At 42.9% G+C, this 16981-nt stretch overlaps 1 protein-coding gene across 3 annotated transcripts in view; it reads right to left on the bottom strand.

Annotated features, from left to right (window-relative positions):
- The window catches only part of ILVBL (ilvB acetolactate synthase like), a 655021-nt gene that overhangs the window by 63771 nt on the left and 574269 nt on the right, over positions 1 to 16981 (bottom strand). For all 3 annotated transcript variants that reach the window (XM_069604705.1, XM_069604708.1, XM_069604707.1), the window contains 2 exons: positions 13997 to 14131; positions 13792 to 13906 (listed from right to left, as the gene is read on the bottom strand). In XM_069604705.1, coding sequence (XP_069460806.1) covers positions 13792 to 13906; positions 13997 to 14131 — 250 coding nt within the window. The remainder of the gene's footprint in view (positions 1 to 13791; positions 13907 to 13996; positions 14132 to 16981) is intronic.

The following is a 16981-nucleotide window of genomic DNA, read 5'->3' as shown; positions in this document are numbered from 1 at the left end:
TAATTAATACCCTTCTTCAGGTTAATAAGAATATTGGATTCTTTTCTGTAAGACATATTTCCATTACTTATCTAGTAATCTATTTGTTCAAAATTGAAAAAATTACACTTGTAATAGCTCAGTTCAGATTAAACTAACCTTTAGAATTTGTATCTCCCTTTCCAGAAAGGCTTGCTGCCCAAATAGGGTAAATTTTAGAAGCTGCAGGAACAAGAATAAAAAGTGTGTTTCACTCAAAGGTGATCTTTATTATTATGGAGTGGCGATGTGCAGAGGGAAAAGTAAAGGAATTGTATTCTCTTTGCTAAAAGAAGCTAGTGTCCCAGACTGTTCCCTCTGCACATCGCCGCTCCATAATAATACAGATCACCTTTGAGTGAAACACACTTTTTATTCTTGTTCCTACGGCTTCTGAAATTTACCCTATTTGGGCAGCAAGCCTTTCTGGAAAGGGAGATACAAATTCTAAAGGTTAGTTTAATCTGAACTGAGCTATTACAAGTGTAATCTTTTTACAAAACTATGTTTTAGCCACCTGCAATCCTTTGTGTGCTCCAAATAAACTGAGCACTGTAGAAATAGCCAGATTGTGCAGTTCTTTCAAAATCTGACTGAGGATATGGAAGGAAAGTATGCAGTAGAATTTCTTGAATAATATGAATATCCAAGATCATTTTTGGTACAAAAGGGGGATGTGTGTGTAAACACCACCTCATACTTGCAGAATTTAAACAAAGGAACAAAGAGCCTAGAGTTATTAAACTATACGCGGTATAAATAAAACCAATAAAGCGTTATTTCAGGAAACTAGGCCAGCATCTGCATAAGCCATTGGCTGAAATACCTTAGGTTAGATGTAGGAAAAGTATGACAGGGCGAGGTGCCCTAGAGTGCCAGCTCAACCTTCAAAGTTCAGTAAAGTGCCTCTTTGCAATTTAGCTTGAAAGGAAAACACAAAATAAAACCCCACCTGGGTAGGCTGAGATGGCCAACAAGTATGCCCTGCATGATTCCAATGTAATGCCTGACTGCCATGCATAGGAAGAACGTAAGGATGATGCCCAAGGAGGTCCTTGAGGGTTGTCAGAAAGAGGGAGGTATAGACAAACCAGAAACTAGAGTTTGAAGTGCTTACAAAGTACATTTACACACAAGGTTACATCTCTCTGAATAACTAGACAGGCCTTGCCCTCTAGGTAACAGAGATAACCAACAAAATTGCAAGGGCTATTTCCACCTTATGGTGTCCCTGCCAAGGTCCAGTCCACTGACAGCCCACCAGCTCCGAATACCCAGACAGAGATCTCAAATGGTTAAGGTGGATACATGTGGGACAGAGGTTTTCTGACAAAAAGAGGGAGCTTTCTCTACTCAACTAAGTGTCAGGATGGGAAAAGTAAAGGAATTGTATTCTCTTTGCTAAAAGAAGCTAGTGTCCCAAGTCCCGAAATTCCAAGCCATATTGTAGGCAGCAGGGTTTCTGACGGGGAGATCAGCACAAAGGCCCACAAGAGAACTGTCTCAGGGAAGGTGTGTTCTTCCATTTATTTATAGATGGCGCTTCCTTTGCCACCTATACTGCACCAATTGCTAACTTTGCAGATAGCAGTATAGCAGTCATCAATCTCCCTATAAGGGCGTGCAAGGGGAACATTTCTCAAATTAACATACCCAACAGTACTACAACAAGATCCCATGGACATTCATTTCCAATCGCCCCACATATAAGTAGTCTCACTTCTCGCCAGAAGGGGTCTGATTAGGGCAAGACAACCAAAGGTTCATTAAAGTCCCTTTCTCATCACAACCTCTCAAACACCTGCCTTGATGGTCTTGTGCAATCTGTTGCAGTTTATCTGGAGTAAGAGAACATTGGCGTATCCATTTCCAAGCACGTTCCTTAAGTTGTACACACGCTGATGTTCTCTTGGCTCTAGCCCAATTATCAGCCCAAGTCTCCTCTGAGATAGGGCATTCCAATTCACTCTTCCATACCCTTAGATGATCCCAATGGGGCAGAGACTTCGAGGAGAGTAATGCCTTATGCAACTTTGATATCATGTCCGTTAGGATCCATTTTCACTTCTATGCTAAATCTCCCACCACTGTGAGACCCCCAGCACTTTTTACTGGACTTGTGGATTCTTTTTCCATGTTCCTAGGTGAGAGGTAACCTTTTTCCCCACTCATCCTTTCTTTTACTATTTTATTGTTGTCATTTTCGGACTCTCCATAGTGTATTTTTGAAGATATCCATTCCTAAGACTTTAGGCATCAGTGCAACATAAAAGCACTTTATGCGCAGTGTTGCTGGTTTGTCCTTGGGCATTCCCTTTTTATTTTCTCTTGATTTATGCTGTGTGGACTATAGCTCCCAAGGATAGAAAGAGGTTTGCATCCCTTTACATTTTATATAGTGAGACTAGCACACCCCACCTTATGTGGAGTGCTTTGGAGATAAATAGTATCCCCTTTCTCAATGCTCCAGTAACATTTATGTTACCGTGACAAGCTAACTTTTATGGCTAGTGGCAGTGGACATACTTTAATGACTATTGTGTTATTACCTGCAGGCTGTGAAACCATCTGTGGTAATGCACAGAAGGGTCACAATTCTGCTAGAACGGTTGCTTCTTTCTTTCATTTGTAGCATGCTGTCCATTCTTGGGTCTTCCTCTGCCGTCCTGGGTGGGGGAGGTCCTGGTTGAAGTTTTGCCTTCGGCAGGAACCCTTTGTGTTGATTGCCGAGGCTCCACAGTGTCTGAATGCAGGAATTGAGGGAGGCGTGCAAAACTCTGCAGTCCTTTGTCTTCTGGTCTGCCTGAGCAAATCCAGTTCTCACTCGGGGGGCTGGCTGTCCTGATTGGATAGCCAGCTGCCAATTTCTGTAAACTACAGGAGTTTGCAGAAGCTGTGTGTGGGTTCCTGCTTAACTGGAGCTTAATCCGAAGAGGAAGCTTAAGAGAAGATGGCTGTAGCAGATTCCAGCAACATGAGATGCCTGCTGTGTAACCAGAGCCTGTTCTTACCCTTTTTTCCATGCGACCTAGGAGTCCCGAAGACGACTCCAGCCCAGAGACTGTTGGGACCCTTCAGTCTTGAGACGACCTGCAAAACGAGCCATCGCACGACGTGCTGTGAACTTCTTGGGCTGCAAACCGAAAAATACCCTGGGACCTCGAGCCTGATTGCTGTGCAACGTCTTCTGAAGTCTGATTCTCTCTGAAACCTTGGTGGGCTCACGCTGGACCTCCAGAGACACTATTCTAATCCTTTAGGTCTGCTTACCCGAGTGCAGGACTAGAATAGCAATGACCAGCGACAACAGTCCTTCATCCGGTACCTTGAAAAGAGCGCCAAATCTACAGAGCCACGAGAAGCACTGAAGAATCCTTTATTGGGGAGCCTTTTCTGTCGACTGCTGCTGCAAGTTCCCATCCGGTGTCCCTTCTTTCATCACCACAACCAAGAATCCAGAGACTGCGTCCTGTGCTGCTGCATTGTGAAGGCGTCCATCTGCAAGCTCTTCTTCACTGCTGAGGTACTGTGTAGTCTTGGATAGTACTTGCCTAAAGTCTTGTGATGATCCTGTTTGGCCGAGTGGGTGATTCGTGTTTGGAACTCTGACTTTCCTGCATCTGAGCTCTATCCTGACCTGCCTAATGTTGGCCAATAGACCACGAGTATCCTTCTTCTGCCTCTGAGATCACTCATGCCTTAGAACAGGGAAGGACTCTAAGGTATATGGACGGACTAGAAAATATAACAAGTGATGCAAAATACTTACTTTTAAAAGGTGTTGGTGTGCAACTTTGATTCCTGAAGCGGAATACGTTTCAAAGTGTCACAAATTTCATACTTACCTTTGAGTTGCTTGTTGCCCCTCTGAAAAGTATAAGGGGTTAAATTGTGTTCTACTCTTCTAGAAAGTAATTGAGTTGGTATTTCTTTATTATTCCTGAAACTGAATAAGTGTCAAAGGCTACCAATAGGGTTTACTCATCTTGAATAGCTGCTGCCATTCTAAAAGTGTAATATTGGGGTTTGCTTACCCTGACCTGCTTAGTGCCTTTCTAAGACAGTCTTACATAGTTCTCACTTATCCTAGAGTTGTTGATTGCCCCTCTGAAAAGTGCAGAGAGTTCTTACTTTCCTTAGAATTGTGTTCTATTCTTCTACAAAGTATCATTGGATTAACCGACTATTCCTGTAGTGTACAGGTTTATAACCATAAGGTTCGAGTTACCTTCAATAGCTTGTTGCCATTCTAAATGTGTGCCCTGACTTCTTACTTATGCATGGGTAGCTAACTGTCCCTCTCAAAAGTATATACGTTCTTCACTTACGATTGAACTGTGTTCTGAAAAGTATTCAGAGTTTAACTGTATCCATTCTGAGAGAAGAAAAAGTTACATATGTTGCAAGGTGTACACTTGTAACAGTGTTGGTATAACTAGAGTATTGCTGAAACAGAATAACACTGTAGCTTATTACCAATAGGGTCTGCTTACCTTGAATTGCCTTGGGTCATTCAAAAAAGTCCAAATAATGTGGTTTTATTCCCCATGAATAGCATGTTGCCATTCTAAATGTGTGTCACTAGGTTTGACTCACCTTGAACCTGAAATGCGCAGAGACGTTCAGCCGCGCGTCTCTCCGCATTTCAGGTTCTCACGATAGGGGAATCTTCACATCGCGAACGCACACTACGCGTTTAACACCACGGGATACCCGATTTCACTTGTGGGTTCCAGTCGCCTATGATCTCACATTAAGGGACCAAGACCTTGAGACAAAGGTGCTTCATACAGGACAGCCAGCCTGTTCTCCCACCAAGGATTACTGTCCGCCGATTAGACAGGTTATATTAGAAAATAGCGGCAGCAGAGACTTTCAAGCAACATTGACCCACCCCATCTTGTTCTAAATGTTCTGTGTACAGTGCTTTGGCAAAAGCACTATAAAAATAGCTAATTATCATCATTAGCGTTTCCCAAGCGTAATTTCTTTTTCTAATCAAATCAACGCATGTTTGGGAGGTATAATGAGGCAAATATATCAGGTTAGGTAGGACATGCATTTCAACAGATTGATTCTCCCAAACCACGAAAGTGATGGGTGTTTCAATCAACACAGTTAGCCCAGCCCTCTAGTTTAGACTAAATGTTTATCCCAATATTAGACTTTACCATTGGCCCAACCTTGAACCTGGAGATCCTAGAGAATGTTAATTTCAATGTTAAGTGCAGTAATGAACTTTGGGGGATCTGAGAGAACTTCCAGTAGACCATCTTCAAACCTTGTCAGCTTGCATTTATCTTCCCTAAAAGGAACTCCCTGGATGTTTGGGTTTGCTCTTATTTTCCTAGCTAGTGCCCCAATGGTGAAAATGATTAAAATAAGAGACAGCAAGCACCCTTGTCTGACCCCTCTACCCATCAGGATGTCTCTCGACAATGGCCCATTTACTCTAGCTTTCATAACCAGCTTGCAGACCAAGATCCAACGCATCATTCCTTCAGCAAATTGCACCTGTCCAATTTATCCTTTCAAATGTCTTTTCAGCGTTTTGCACCAACAAAGCAGAGGGTCTAGCTGGGAATCTAACCATCTTGTTTACAATTTAAGCAATTTTACGAATGTTGTTTAATGTTTACCTTGTTTGCCTATCTGTGTCAAAACCTGCTTGGTCGGAACAGAGTGATAATAGCATGTGTCCCAAACGCAAGGCCTGAAGGTTGTCCATTTTTATATTTATTTATTGTTTATTTGTACAGCGCTTATACACAGGTGAAGTGCTTCAAGGCGGGAAGGAAGCAAAGGGATACAGTAGTCATTCTTAGGCCTTGAAGTTTCTGAATGATCTAACAGAAAAGTAAATGGCGTACTAAGCCTGACGGCTTTTCTCCTAGTGCAAGTGTGTGAAGTCTTTCAGGCGCAACCAAACTGGAGAGGGGAGACAAAGGGGGTGACAAGACAGAATGACTAGTCCTAGTAAATTCAGGTCATTCAGTGAGTATTTGTTTAACCCTCCTGAGGAACCATTAATAGATAATGGGAAAGCATGTGTCGAGAATCACTATTATTGTTTGAACTCAAGAAAATTGATGCTATATAATTTTTTGAACCACAAGAATAATAATCCATCTTTTGGAGCGCAAAATAACAGTGTTTGTATACTTTAATACATTTATGAGCTCTGTGCAGCCCTAAGAGCAACACACACAAATGTATGCAGCACCAACAAATAGCACACCTTAAAAAAATCAAAACAAACCATTAAATACTCGCCGTAAATTGCCTCCTCCTCCTCTACCTCCTTGACACTTCCTCTTCGCTATGACTTCCACCCATCTGCTCTTACGACTGCTCCTACTCCATTACAGCTCCCACCTTTACAGCCTCTCATTGCTACTCCCCTCTACCACTACTACCACTGCTTCTCCCCTCCCTCCTGTGTCACTACCACCCTCTACCACTGACTGCTACCTCTAACTCCCACACAACTTCACTACTCCCCACTACCACTTCCTCTAGTCCCAGCTTCTACCTCCTCCTACTAACTTCACTCCCTCAAGCGGTTTGACAAAGGAAAGGTTTAGGAGAGCTCCTAAAAACGTGTAAGCCCCTGCTTGCTTCTTGACGCGTATTGTCCCATAGGGGTATGTTGCCTAAGGCCTTCTTGTAGGCAGTTTTTTAGAATATCATTTTTTATAAGATAGCCCCTGGTGGGCTAGTGTGGTGTTCTGTAAAAGAACCCCCTTGGAGGGCTAATACAAATTCCCTGGTGGTTTTGTGGGTTTTGCATTGCGGGGCCAAGCCCCCAGAAATTGTCTTGCCAGCTCTTGCAGGTTCTTTTTCCTAATGTCCCTGGCGGCCTAGTGGGTCCCCCAATCTTACACAGAGGCTCCAGCAGATGCTTTCTTCATCAAGCCGCCACGTCGACTCTCCACCAGTAGTCTTCCCACCTCCTCCACTCTCCAGTGCTCTGCCTGACCGCTAGGCCCTCTCGAGTCAGCTCTCCCTGCGATCCTCTTGGTCTCGCCTGCAGCAGCTTGGCCTACAGGTGGCGCAGCTTCTGTTCCCCATTGCGGTGCCAGAGTCGCATCAGGTAATGAGGGGTCCCACAACCATTCCAGAACTGCTAGGGTTGATGGGGGTTAGGCTCCCTCCCTCCCCTGATAAGGCCTGATCCCAGGCCTTGTCCAATTAACTGCATAACATTTCCTGTCTAGTCTCTGGCATATTTCTATGGCCTTTCTTCCAAAAGCTCCTCTCCCATCCCTCTAGATCCTTCTGTAGTTTCTTCTTAACCAGTTTCCTTGTTCTCATTAATTTAGTTATTGACTGATCCATTAATAGTGTCCCAATTGGTGTTGTAGGATATGTTTTGTGGTTAATTAACCAGAAAAACACTAATATAATTGGTCATCTTCTCCAGTATAATCCTGTCTCTCAGAACGCATTGTGGGACCAACCAGGGCCTCCGTTGGGGTAAAGAATCTGATAGGTTAATATCCATGATGAGGTTGTGATGAGAATGCGTTAGGTTGCACTATGATGTTATTCACCTTCAGGCAGTGTTAGTCAACATATTAAGGCTTCATGTAAAAGTTCTATGGACATAGGAAAAGAAAGTACCCCTCTGATTTCTTGTTAAAGACCCTTCATAGATCCAACAGCCCAATTTCCTGAAATTTGTCGGTCACCTCTCTCCTGTTGTCAGAAGATTTTAATACTTAGGAGTAGTCAAGTGCAGATTCCAAAGTGAGTTTAGTCGCTTGGCCCCACAATCATTCTCTATACAGGTACTATTCTATAAAACATTTAGAAAGGACAACAGGAAGGAGTTTGATCTTTGCTCAGTATAAAAACAGACGTTAGTAAGTATTTCGTTTTGGCATGAGTCCCTCCCTTTCCTATCTGCAGTAACCAGAGTTCCTGACGAGGCAGAATTCCTACCTACTAAAATTGCCACCCCAGTCTTCCATGACAACCACAGTTGGGTAATAACGGAATCTTAGCCTATGTCGATCCGTCTTGATGAAGTGTGTCGCTTGGTTAAACGCCATGTCAATCTCTCTCTCATGTGGATAACTGAAAAATCCATAGCTTTTTGTCCGCTTTAGCCCTCTGACATTGAGAGTTACTACTTTCAACATAGATCCTTGAGCTTCTGCCCTATAGGTTAAAACATAGTTACCTCTCGCTCCATACAAGCTTTCCCCTTACCCTGAATGGCAGAACCCTGAAGAATGCAGGGATTTGCCATCTCACTCCCACCAACCTGTCCACCCGCGCCCAAGCAGATGGGCACTACAACTAAATAAACAGAATGCCCCATTCACCATCAATCTCTTCAAATTTATGAAAGGAGAAAAAAAATAGAAAGACTGAAGGCGTCCGCCATAGCCAGGAAGACATTCAAGTGCTGTGCCACTACCAAGGTAATCCTCCAGAGTTAAGGGTCCAAACAGTCAGCCAGTGGGTGGATTGATCTTGCTGTTCCTAATTACACAGGCCCATTTACTAGTGCAGAAATCCAAGCAAGAAGGTTGTTCCATTTCAGAAATCTCTTTCTTTATCCCCAATAAATTACAACCATCCTGAGCCATTGTAATCAGTGCATGATCTCTAAAAGCATAAGCCACGTGAAAATGTCCATCTATAAGGGATTTTCAACTCCCGGAGAAGCTCTGCATCTTTGTTGAATCTACTGATTATTAAGGTAGGGGACAGAAGAAGTGAGATCTCTTGGAGGTACAGGGCCAGCCAGTGCAAGGCAAGGAAACAACATCCAACTGCCATTTGTCTCATGGGAGGTGAAGAAGGAATGCATGTGTGGTCAAAAAGCTATCTTAGCCCATAGACAGCTTGAGAGACAGATCTAAGAGGAAGAGGCAAGGTGCCAAGCATTACTGAGCATCGATGATTTAGCAAGAAGGAAAGTAAGAAGGGCATCAGTTAGCAGAGGAGGACCTAGGACCAAGTAAGGACAGTGGCACATAGCTCAGCACCAGAGGATCCCCTTGACCCATCTCATCTTGAAAGAAATGGGGGCTCTGAAACAAGTGGGAGCTTCATCATGAGTGCTGGTCCTACCCAGGAAATTCTATGTAGCCGGAGTTCTACACAAGAAGCTGAGTGATGTCAATGAGTGATCCAGAGAGACTTTGCTTTAGGACACATTTTCCAAAGCACCACTGTTCTTTTATTGTTTGCCATGTGGATTCCCCATCCTTTGTGGAAACTCCCTAATAAGCCTGGTTGAAGCAAGCTCATGAGTTGAGTTCTCTGAAAATGCTGCTTGGCTCGACAGGTGATTTTAGTCAGTTCAGTACAGAGCATATGTGCACTCCTTCCAGAGGCTGAGCTTTAGTGCCTACAAGGTTATGGATGCAGTTTCCTGCAGAAAGAATGCTGCCTTTTCTGTATGCAAATCTGGACAAATATAGACTAAAACAGTAGTAGTTCTTGCTTCTGCCTTGTCGCAGCTGAGGTGTCAGTAGACCACTCAAAGCTGTGGTCTTGATTCAGGTTTTCATTGGAATAGAAAAGTCAGGGGATGACAGAATAAGGGAATGAGATTACACACAAAGACTATTAATTATCTTCTTTATGGCTGTGGCCCCCTGTCCTTCCCTTTCTTCCCTGAAGTCTGCCTTTGCTGCGGTAAATCAGTAACAGTCTCTAGAATTTATGACTCCACACTGCTTTGACCGGTTTATAGTCATAATGTGGAAAAAAAAATTTCGACAAACAAAAATGTCGAAATTTTTTTTTCAAAAACAAAAATGTCGACATCCTATACTTATAATGTAAAAAGTCATTTTTTAGAAAAAAAAATGTCGACAAAAAAAGTCACTTAGAACTATCAACACCTCACCCAACACCCCGCTGTCACCCCCCTCCACACCCCCCACCGCCACCCTCCCACCCCTCATACTCAACACATTCTAATTATATATTTATTTATTTTTTCAATAAATAAATAACCAAAAAGAGTATTATTTACTATTGGGGGGGTCCCCCCCAACCCCCCTCACCCAACACCCCCCTGCCACCCCCCCACAACCACCCTCTCACCCCTCATACTCAACACATTCTAATTATATATTTATTTATTTATTCAATAATTAAATAAATAAAAAGAGTATCATTTACTATGGGGATGTCCCCCCAACCCCTCTCACCCAAGACCCCCTGCCAGCCCCCACACCCCCCACTCCTCATACTCAACATATCTTAGTTATATATATTTATTTATTTATTCATCCAATAAATACCAAATTTCGAAAAAATATCGAAAAAATGTCGACATTATTGTTTGTCGACATTATTTTTTTGACATTTATTTTCCGAAATTTTGACTGTCGACATTTTGACTGTCGACATTATGACTGCCCACCGCTTTGACCGTTTGAGGTCCTCTTCGACTAGGCTTCTCTTATCAGGGCATCTACTTCTCGTCTCATCCTCCAGTATGCCTACCTCCCACATTCTAATGGCCTGCACAAACCCCTCTTATTCCAGCTGAGCTCCAGGTCAAGAGTTGGCAAGGGCCAAAGTTCATACATCTCTGTAGCCTATGTGGAATATACCTGATTGGCCAAAGCCTCTCCAGTCTAAGATTGAAACCCAAGTGCACTTCATCAAGGGACTACCCTGCATCTCTTGGGCTGGACGGGTCAAAAGGCCCGGGCCGTAACTGGATTTCATATGCTATGCATGATCTGCATCTATGGTGACTAAGTCGTCAAGCCTCCTGCACACTATTTGGTTGCCACTGATGGCTTGCAATGTGTCTAGGCAAACTTATGAAGTGTACACAGTTTAATCAGTTCTTACAAGCAACTGTTGTGTGCAAACCATGAGAGTGCCTGCAGAACTCCAGTTTTTCCTGGGAAATCAAATTCCATTCACTTGCCCAGACCACCAAATTCATAACCAGGGTTTTGCTAACCAAGTTGCTCAAGCATACCCTAATGCTATACGTTGGTATGTAACTGTGCCCTTGCCAGGCCAGTTTTACATAGTGTCAGGCAGATGGGTTTTTCCCACAATAAAGACACCTGACAGTTGAGTGCCAAATCTGGACACCATTTTAAACTCCTTTACTTCCCCAAAAGTTCTGCTTCTTAATACCAGCAAGAGCTCCTTACATAAACAGTATCTGTGCTATGCTACGCACTAGACCTTACAAAACGTCTGGATTATCTAGTCATTTACACAGAGATGCCGTTGTAAACCCTTCCCCATCTCAGAATGCTCTTTTCAATCACACATAATTAACAACTAACCATCACTATACCCCAGAATCGTGTTTCATTACACACAAATCAGTAAAACAATCTATTTGCAGGTATTCTCTGTTTCATTTCAGAATCGCCACTGAAGCAAGCAAGATGGTCCTGCAAGTTAAGTGCTTGACTGACATCTTCGTATACCAAAAGCTACATTTTTTTCAAATCCTAACCTGGCTTATTCGGTCATTCATTCTTTTGAAACTGGCAGTTTGAGAACAGTTACATTTGGTAATACCACCTAGTATTAAGCAGGGAAGAATCTGGCAGGAAGTGATATATAACAATGTGAGAAACTCCATATTACAAGAATCCTTGCTTTTTTATACACCAATTACTACAACATTCCATAATGTGTAGCCAATCACTGCTTCTTGCACAAGAAACCAACAGATGATCATCATCAGATTTAGCACACAGTAATCGGCTATTCAAGCCTCTCGGGTACCAGTACCCTGTGTTTAGCCCCCAATAGTCAGGGGACACAGACACACACACACACACACACACGGACACACACATATGCAGGCACACACAATTACAATGAATATCCATTGAACTCATTTACTTCCAAAACTCATGTCAAACTAGGCCATGTTCAAGCTTTCAATGTTTCATAATACAAGTAACCATTAAAACCCCATTTGTACCAGGGCACGCTACTCTAGTGCAACCAGTCAGCTCTTTAATCTGCTTTATTTTCCAAGCTATTCTCTAAGTTCCAGAATTCTCCTCATCACTACAGGGTTCGAAATTAACAGTGAGTGAGACCTTTTGCTCACTCATGTGTTTTTGATCTGATTTGGATTATAGGTTTCCTTTGTTTTTGGAGTCTGGTAAACTCCATAGGCAACTACTTTTTGGATTGTGACACACAGCACCTTCAGTGCAGTGTCACAGAGAACTCCTTTAGATTTCTCATAAGGTTTAAATACCTATTCTTGTGTAAACTACTGTTCCCAAGAATATTAAAGTGAAATTGACTTTACTTCTCTTTTCTCTTTGTAGGTCCAGCACACACTATCTTATGTGGAGTGCTGGGGGGGTGGGGGGGGACACCTAGTAGCCCCTTATCCTACATTCTCATGTACAATTTATTATGTTACCCTCACTACTTTAAATGGCTGGTGGCAGTGGTTTAACTTTCCTACCATTGTGCTTTTATACCCAGGCTGAGTTCTCAGCTGTAGTATAGCACCCATGGGTGCCCATTTTGTCAAAATGGCCCCAGTCTTCTTTTTTTGCCATTTTCTGTTTGTGAGGTGTTTCTTAGGTTTTACTCTGCCCGCCAAGCCACGTTTGAGCCCTTTGTTTTGCTTTTGGCAGGCTTCAGTCCTGAAACCCACCTCTGGCTACAGTGTGTCTGAAAAGGCAGGATGTGAGGGAGGTTCCCGAAACTTCCCTGTCCTTTGTCTCTAGGAGTGCATGAATGCAACCAGTCCTGACTGGCTGGCTGATTGGCTGGCTGGCTGGCTCACTGCTGTTTGATTGACAGCATAGGCTGTGCATGAATGGGAGAAACCTGCTTAAAAGGCAAGGATTTTGTGACTAGAGTCAGAGTCGACCACTGGGAGAAACACCCGACGATGAAACCATGAACAAAGATTGCTGCATCCTCCTGGACCTTTGAATTGCCCGGTGAAGCGCTGCTGCTGTGCTGAAATTCTTTCTGATCGACAAGAGAAGCTACGGAAGGAACAACTTCTTCCCTTGGGTTAGTGGCACCAACTAACCCTGAGACGAATTCCACTGGACGACCTTCCCCGACCGGCTGTACTGCTTCGCTGCTGCAGGAAACGGGTGCCATGGGTCGAGAAATCCATAGTCGAGTGCAACGTCTGCAATCCGGCCATAAGCTCCAGGAGTCTAAGGACCCTCCAGAAGTAGGACGACCAGAGCTTGAGTCCCCTCACCGCAAAGTGCTGCTGATTAGAAAAGAGCCCGTAGCTGCCTACGACCTCCAAATTGCTGCCGCAGGAGTCCTCCAGATGCCCTCTCTCTTGTCCCCACAACTGAGGCTCAGGAACCGAGGATCTGCAAAGCTCTGCCTTTCACAGGTGTAATAGCTTGTGACCCAACAAATGATTTCTACAAAACTCTCTAACTTTGTGCAAGACTTTTATTAACTAAGAAGTGCCTCAGCTCCATAGACTGTGCTCCAATTGACTTTGGCTGTCCTGGATCCTTGTATTTGCGAATTTCATCGTTACAGCTCTACAGCTCACATTTACCCCTCTTGAGATGGGCCTGGCTGCTCAGTCACACTACCAACTTGTGTAGTACAGACCTATACCAAAATGTGGGTTACCTAATACCAAGCAGATAAGTGTTGTATAGTCTCACACAGTGTTACTACACACATTTTTACCTAACATGTTATGCACCCCATATCAATAAAAACCTGAGTCAATATATCTGCTTCAAAATACAAATGTCTTTATATTCATTGGCAATTTCCAACAGCATTTTTGGTAGTTTACACATTTACCGGTTTTCATGCTCTTTCTTGACATCTCCTTCCTTCAAACCTTCAACCCACTCTCGAGGGCAAGAGTAATTTTTAAGTCCTTCTGAAAGCTTCTTCAGAAACGTTCCAGCATCCCCTTTAAAAGAGAAGATTGAACTAAAGCACAGTACATATAAAAACCATGGCTCTGTGGACAAACACGTGAGAAACAGTCATGGTGAAGTACCTTGAATAGCGATGCTTGGCTTCCAGAACATATCAGAGTTCTTTAGCAGTTGAGCGTGATCTCGATTAACTGCAATGATTTTGCTTTTTCGATTCAGTACACGGCCATAGGAAAGACGAAAATCACATACAGTACCTTCAAAGAGAGAAAGTAAAGCTAGTTACTCTGGCCCACTATTTATCTCATATCAATAGAAGCAATGCTACACCTGTATTATCGGCGTGCTGGTCAAGGTGATGCACTGGCTCTTAACACAAAAAGCAGTATCCATATACAAATTAATTTACATTGTGGAAAGTATAACGCTGTGTTTTAATGCCACCAGTCAGCAATGACTGGACAGATATAAAATCCTCCATTATCACACAAATAGATATAACAGCAAAGAGGGAAGGCAAAACAATTTAAGACCCAGTCTCGAACGCCCATATGGTCTCTCTGGATGGACACTAAGTGGCTTCATTTTGAGTAGGCTTTCCGGTTTTCAGATGAACCCGACAAACCCCAGAAAAAACACCACTGGGAGAAAAGTGCCCCCTAAGTTTAAACCGAAAACACTGTCCACCTCCCTCCCAGTGGTGCCTTAGTGTGAGCAAGGATGGGAGGAGAATGAAGGTGGCTGGCGAAGTGGCTTGGCATACAATGAAAGGGACTTTACTCCCCGCCCCTGTATGCCTGTATGCTTTTTCCCCATGAAACCAAAAAAGTGATTGGTGGAAGGTTTTGAATTAATCTGAACCACTGGCATTGCTCTGGGCAACCTTCCGCACCACTGTGTTTTAGCCCGTTTTTGCCACTGCAGAAGGAGTCCAGCCATATGCAAATCAGTCAGGTACTGCCACTTATGGGAGTAGCCATGCCCGAACTGCTAGGCCAGGTCCCCTCTGCACGGAAACACAAGCAACCCGAGACATGTTTCGGCCTTCTTGGGCCTCAGTGAGGTGTAGCTTGGTTCCCTATGGCGCAGTGAGCAAGGGACCCACGTCTGGGCATAGCCTCTCTCACATAGGGAGACAAACTGAAACCAGAAAAATGATGGGTGGAAGGTTTTGAATTAATCTCAACTGAGTCTGCTGGGCCTAGAGACCCTACTCCTCACTGATGACGCCCAGCAAGGCTGAAACATGTCTGGGGATGCTTGTGGTCTTGTGCAGAAGGGATCTGACCTAGCAGTTCGGGCTGGACTGCCCCTTTTGGGGTAGGACCAAGCCTGATTTGCATATGGTTTTTCCCCTTCTGTAATGGCTTGGAAGGCTGAAAAACGATGGTCTGGAGGGTTGCCCAGAGCTGTACCTGTGGTTATAATTTCAAAACCTTCCAGTCATCACCTTTTTGTTTTGCTTTTTCCCCATTGCATCCTCTCCGATCCCTTGACCTTATTCAAAAACACTGGACATTCTATGTTACATTGTTTTCTTTGTTTCAATTCACGCACCAAGTATCAAATCTGTATAGTAGCACACCTTTTAGATGTTTATTTTAGAAGTTATGTAAATATAATAATGAAAAACCTGGGTGCAGAGGAGGTAACAACACCCTGACACAGAGTTGGAAACAACGTGAGCAAACAAGATGATGTTCGAAGAGTATCGGACACTCCCTTCTCCTGCACACCTTATCCCTGAAAATCAGCCAATATAATGCTAAGACATTCATGCAGAAATAATTAACAAGTTAATAAATCATACTGTTCAGAAAAAAGTTCTTTATCCCAATCTTCTTTTATGGTTAAAAGTAGAAAGCACAACGCGTTTTGGGATTCAAAATTCCCCTCATCAGGTGCAGTTTAAAGAGTCTAAAGAATAATATATATGATAAACTTCATGTCAGATCATCATTATTTAAAGACTGTATCACAGTTACCATTTATCATATGATAATAAATTAAATCAATTTCCAAGATTGCCATTGGGAACAGTATGTGAAATTCAAATCATGCTGAATGGACTAGCTCAAAAATAGCTCATATAGTATTGAGTACCGGTGAACTCAATCATATTAATGATCAGATCATCAGAAGTGAGGGTTCTGGAGTGTGAATCATGAGGAGCAGGTCAGTGTGCATGCAAGCATGCAGAAATGATGCGAATCCTGTGTAGATATCACCAATGCGATAGCCAATTGTAAAGCTCATAACAACAAGAATGGTTCATAGAAATTATGTAAAATGGTACCTGTAGTATTGGCTGTGCACAGCAGTGTAATAGGAAGCAAGGTGAATGCCGACATTAATGGAACACCGCTGGGGGGCCATAGAAAATAGATTGTAAAAAGGACTCAGTAAGCAGGTTAGTTAGGTAATGTGAAAAGAATGGTGAAAAGGACTACAATAGAAGAAAAATAGGAGTTACCTATTCTAAATGTATATATCCAAACATCAGAGTACATGTGTTCATAGAGGACGAGTTCCCATAGAATGCCTTGTCACGTCTAGTTCAACACGGTAGCCGACTCTCAGTAAAAGACATATCTTGTGCCATGTGGTTGACAAGCTGTCAATGTAAACCAAGTTGTGTAAATTTAAACTAACGCGTATCTAGAAGCGAGTAACACACAGTGTTGATCAATAAGGAGTCAAAGGTAAGCAAAGCATCAATAAATACCTGTGTGCATATTGAAGACAGTAAAACATCTGCCGCGATCAGAGACACGATCGTGACTGTTGTTATAAAGGTAACCATGGTAACATCTAGTAAAACTAGAAGACAGGCTGTAAGAGGTGATAAGACAAAGACATAGGACTGTGGTGTACCCGATATTAAAAGAATATTCAAATGAAACAGGATGGAACCCATAGGTTAATAAAAGAATAAGCTGGTAAAATGTTCAATCAATATGTACATTTCACCAATAAATTCATGCTTATAGCCTACAGTCATGCATATAGAGTGGAAACAAATACAGTTGTAAGTAGCTGTTCGTAAGCATTCAACATTGTAATATTGGCTGTCACATGACTCGAATTATTATAGAAGGTGAGAGATA

This window comes from Ambystoma mexicanum, chromosome 1p, assembly GCF_040938575.1.
Source record: "Ambystoma mexicanum isolate Mex_15411 chromosome 1p, UKY_AmexF1_1, whole genome shotgun sequence".
Classification (NCBI taxonomy): domain Eukaryota; kingdom Metazoa; phylum Chordata; class Amphibia; order Caudata; family Ambystomatidae; genus Ambystoma; species Ambystoma mexicanum.
The sequence above is the reverse complement of the archived record's forward strand: the minus strand, read 5'-3'. Positions and strand labels throughout refer to the sequence as shown.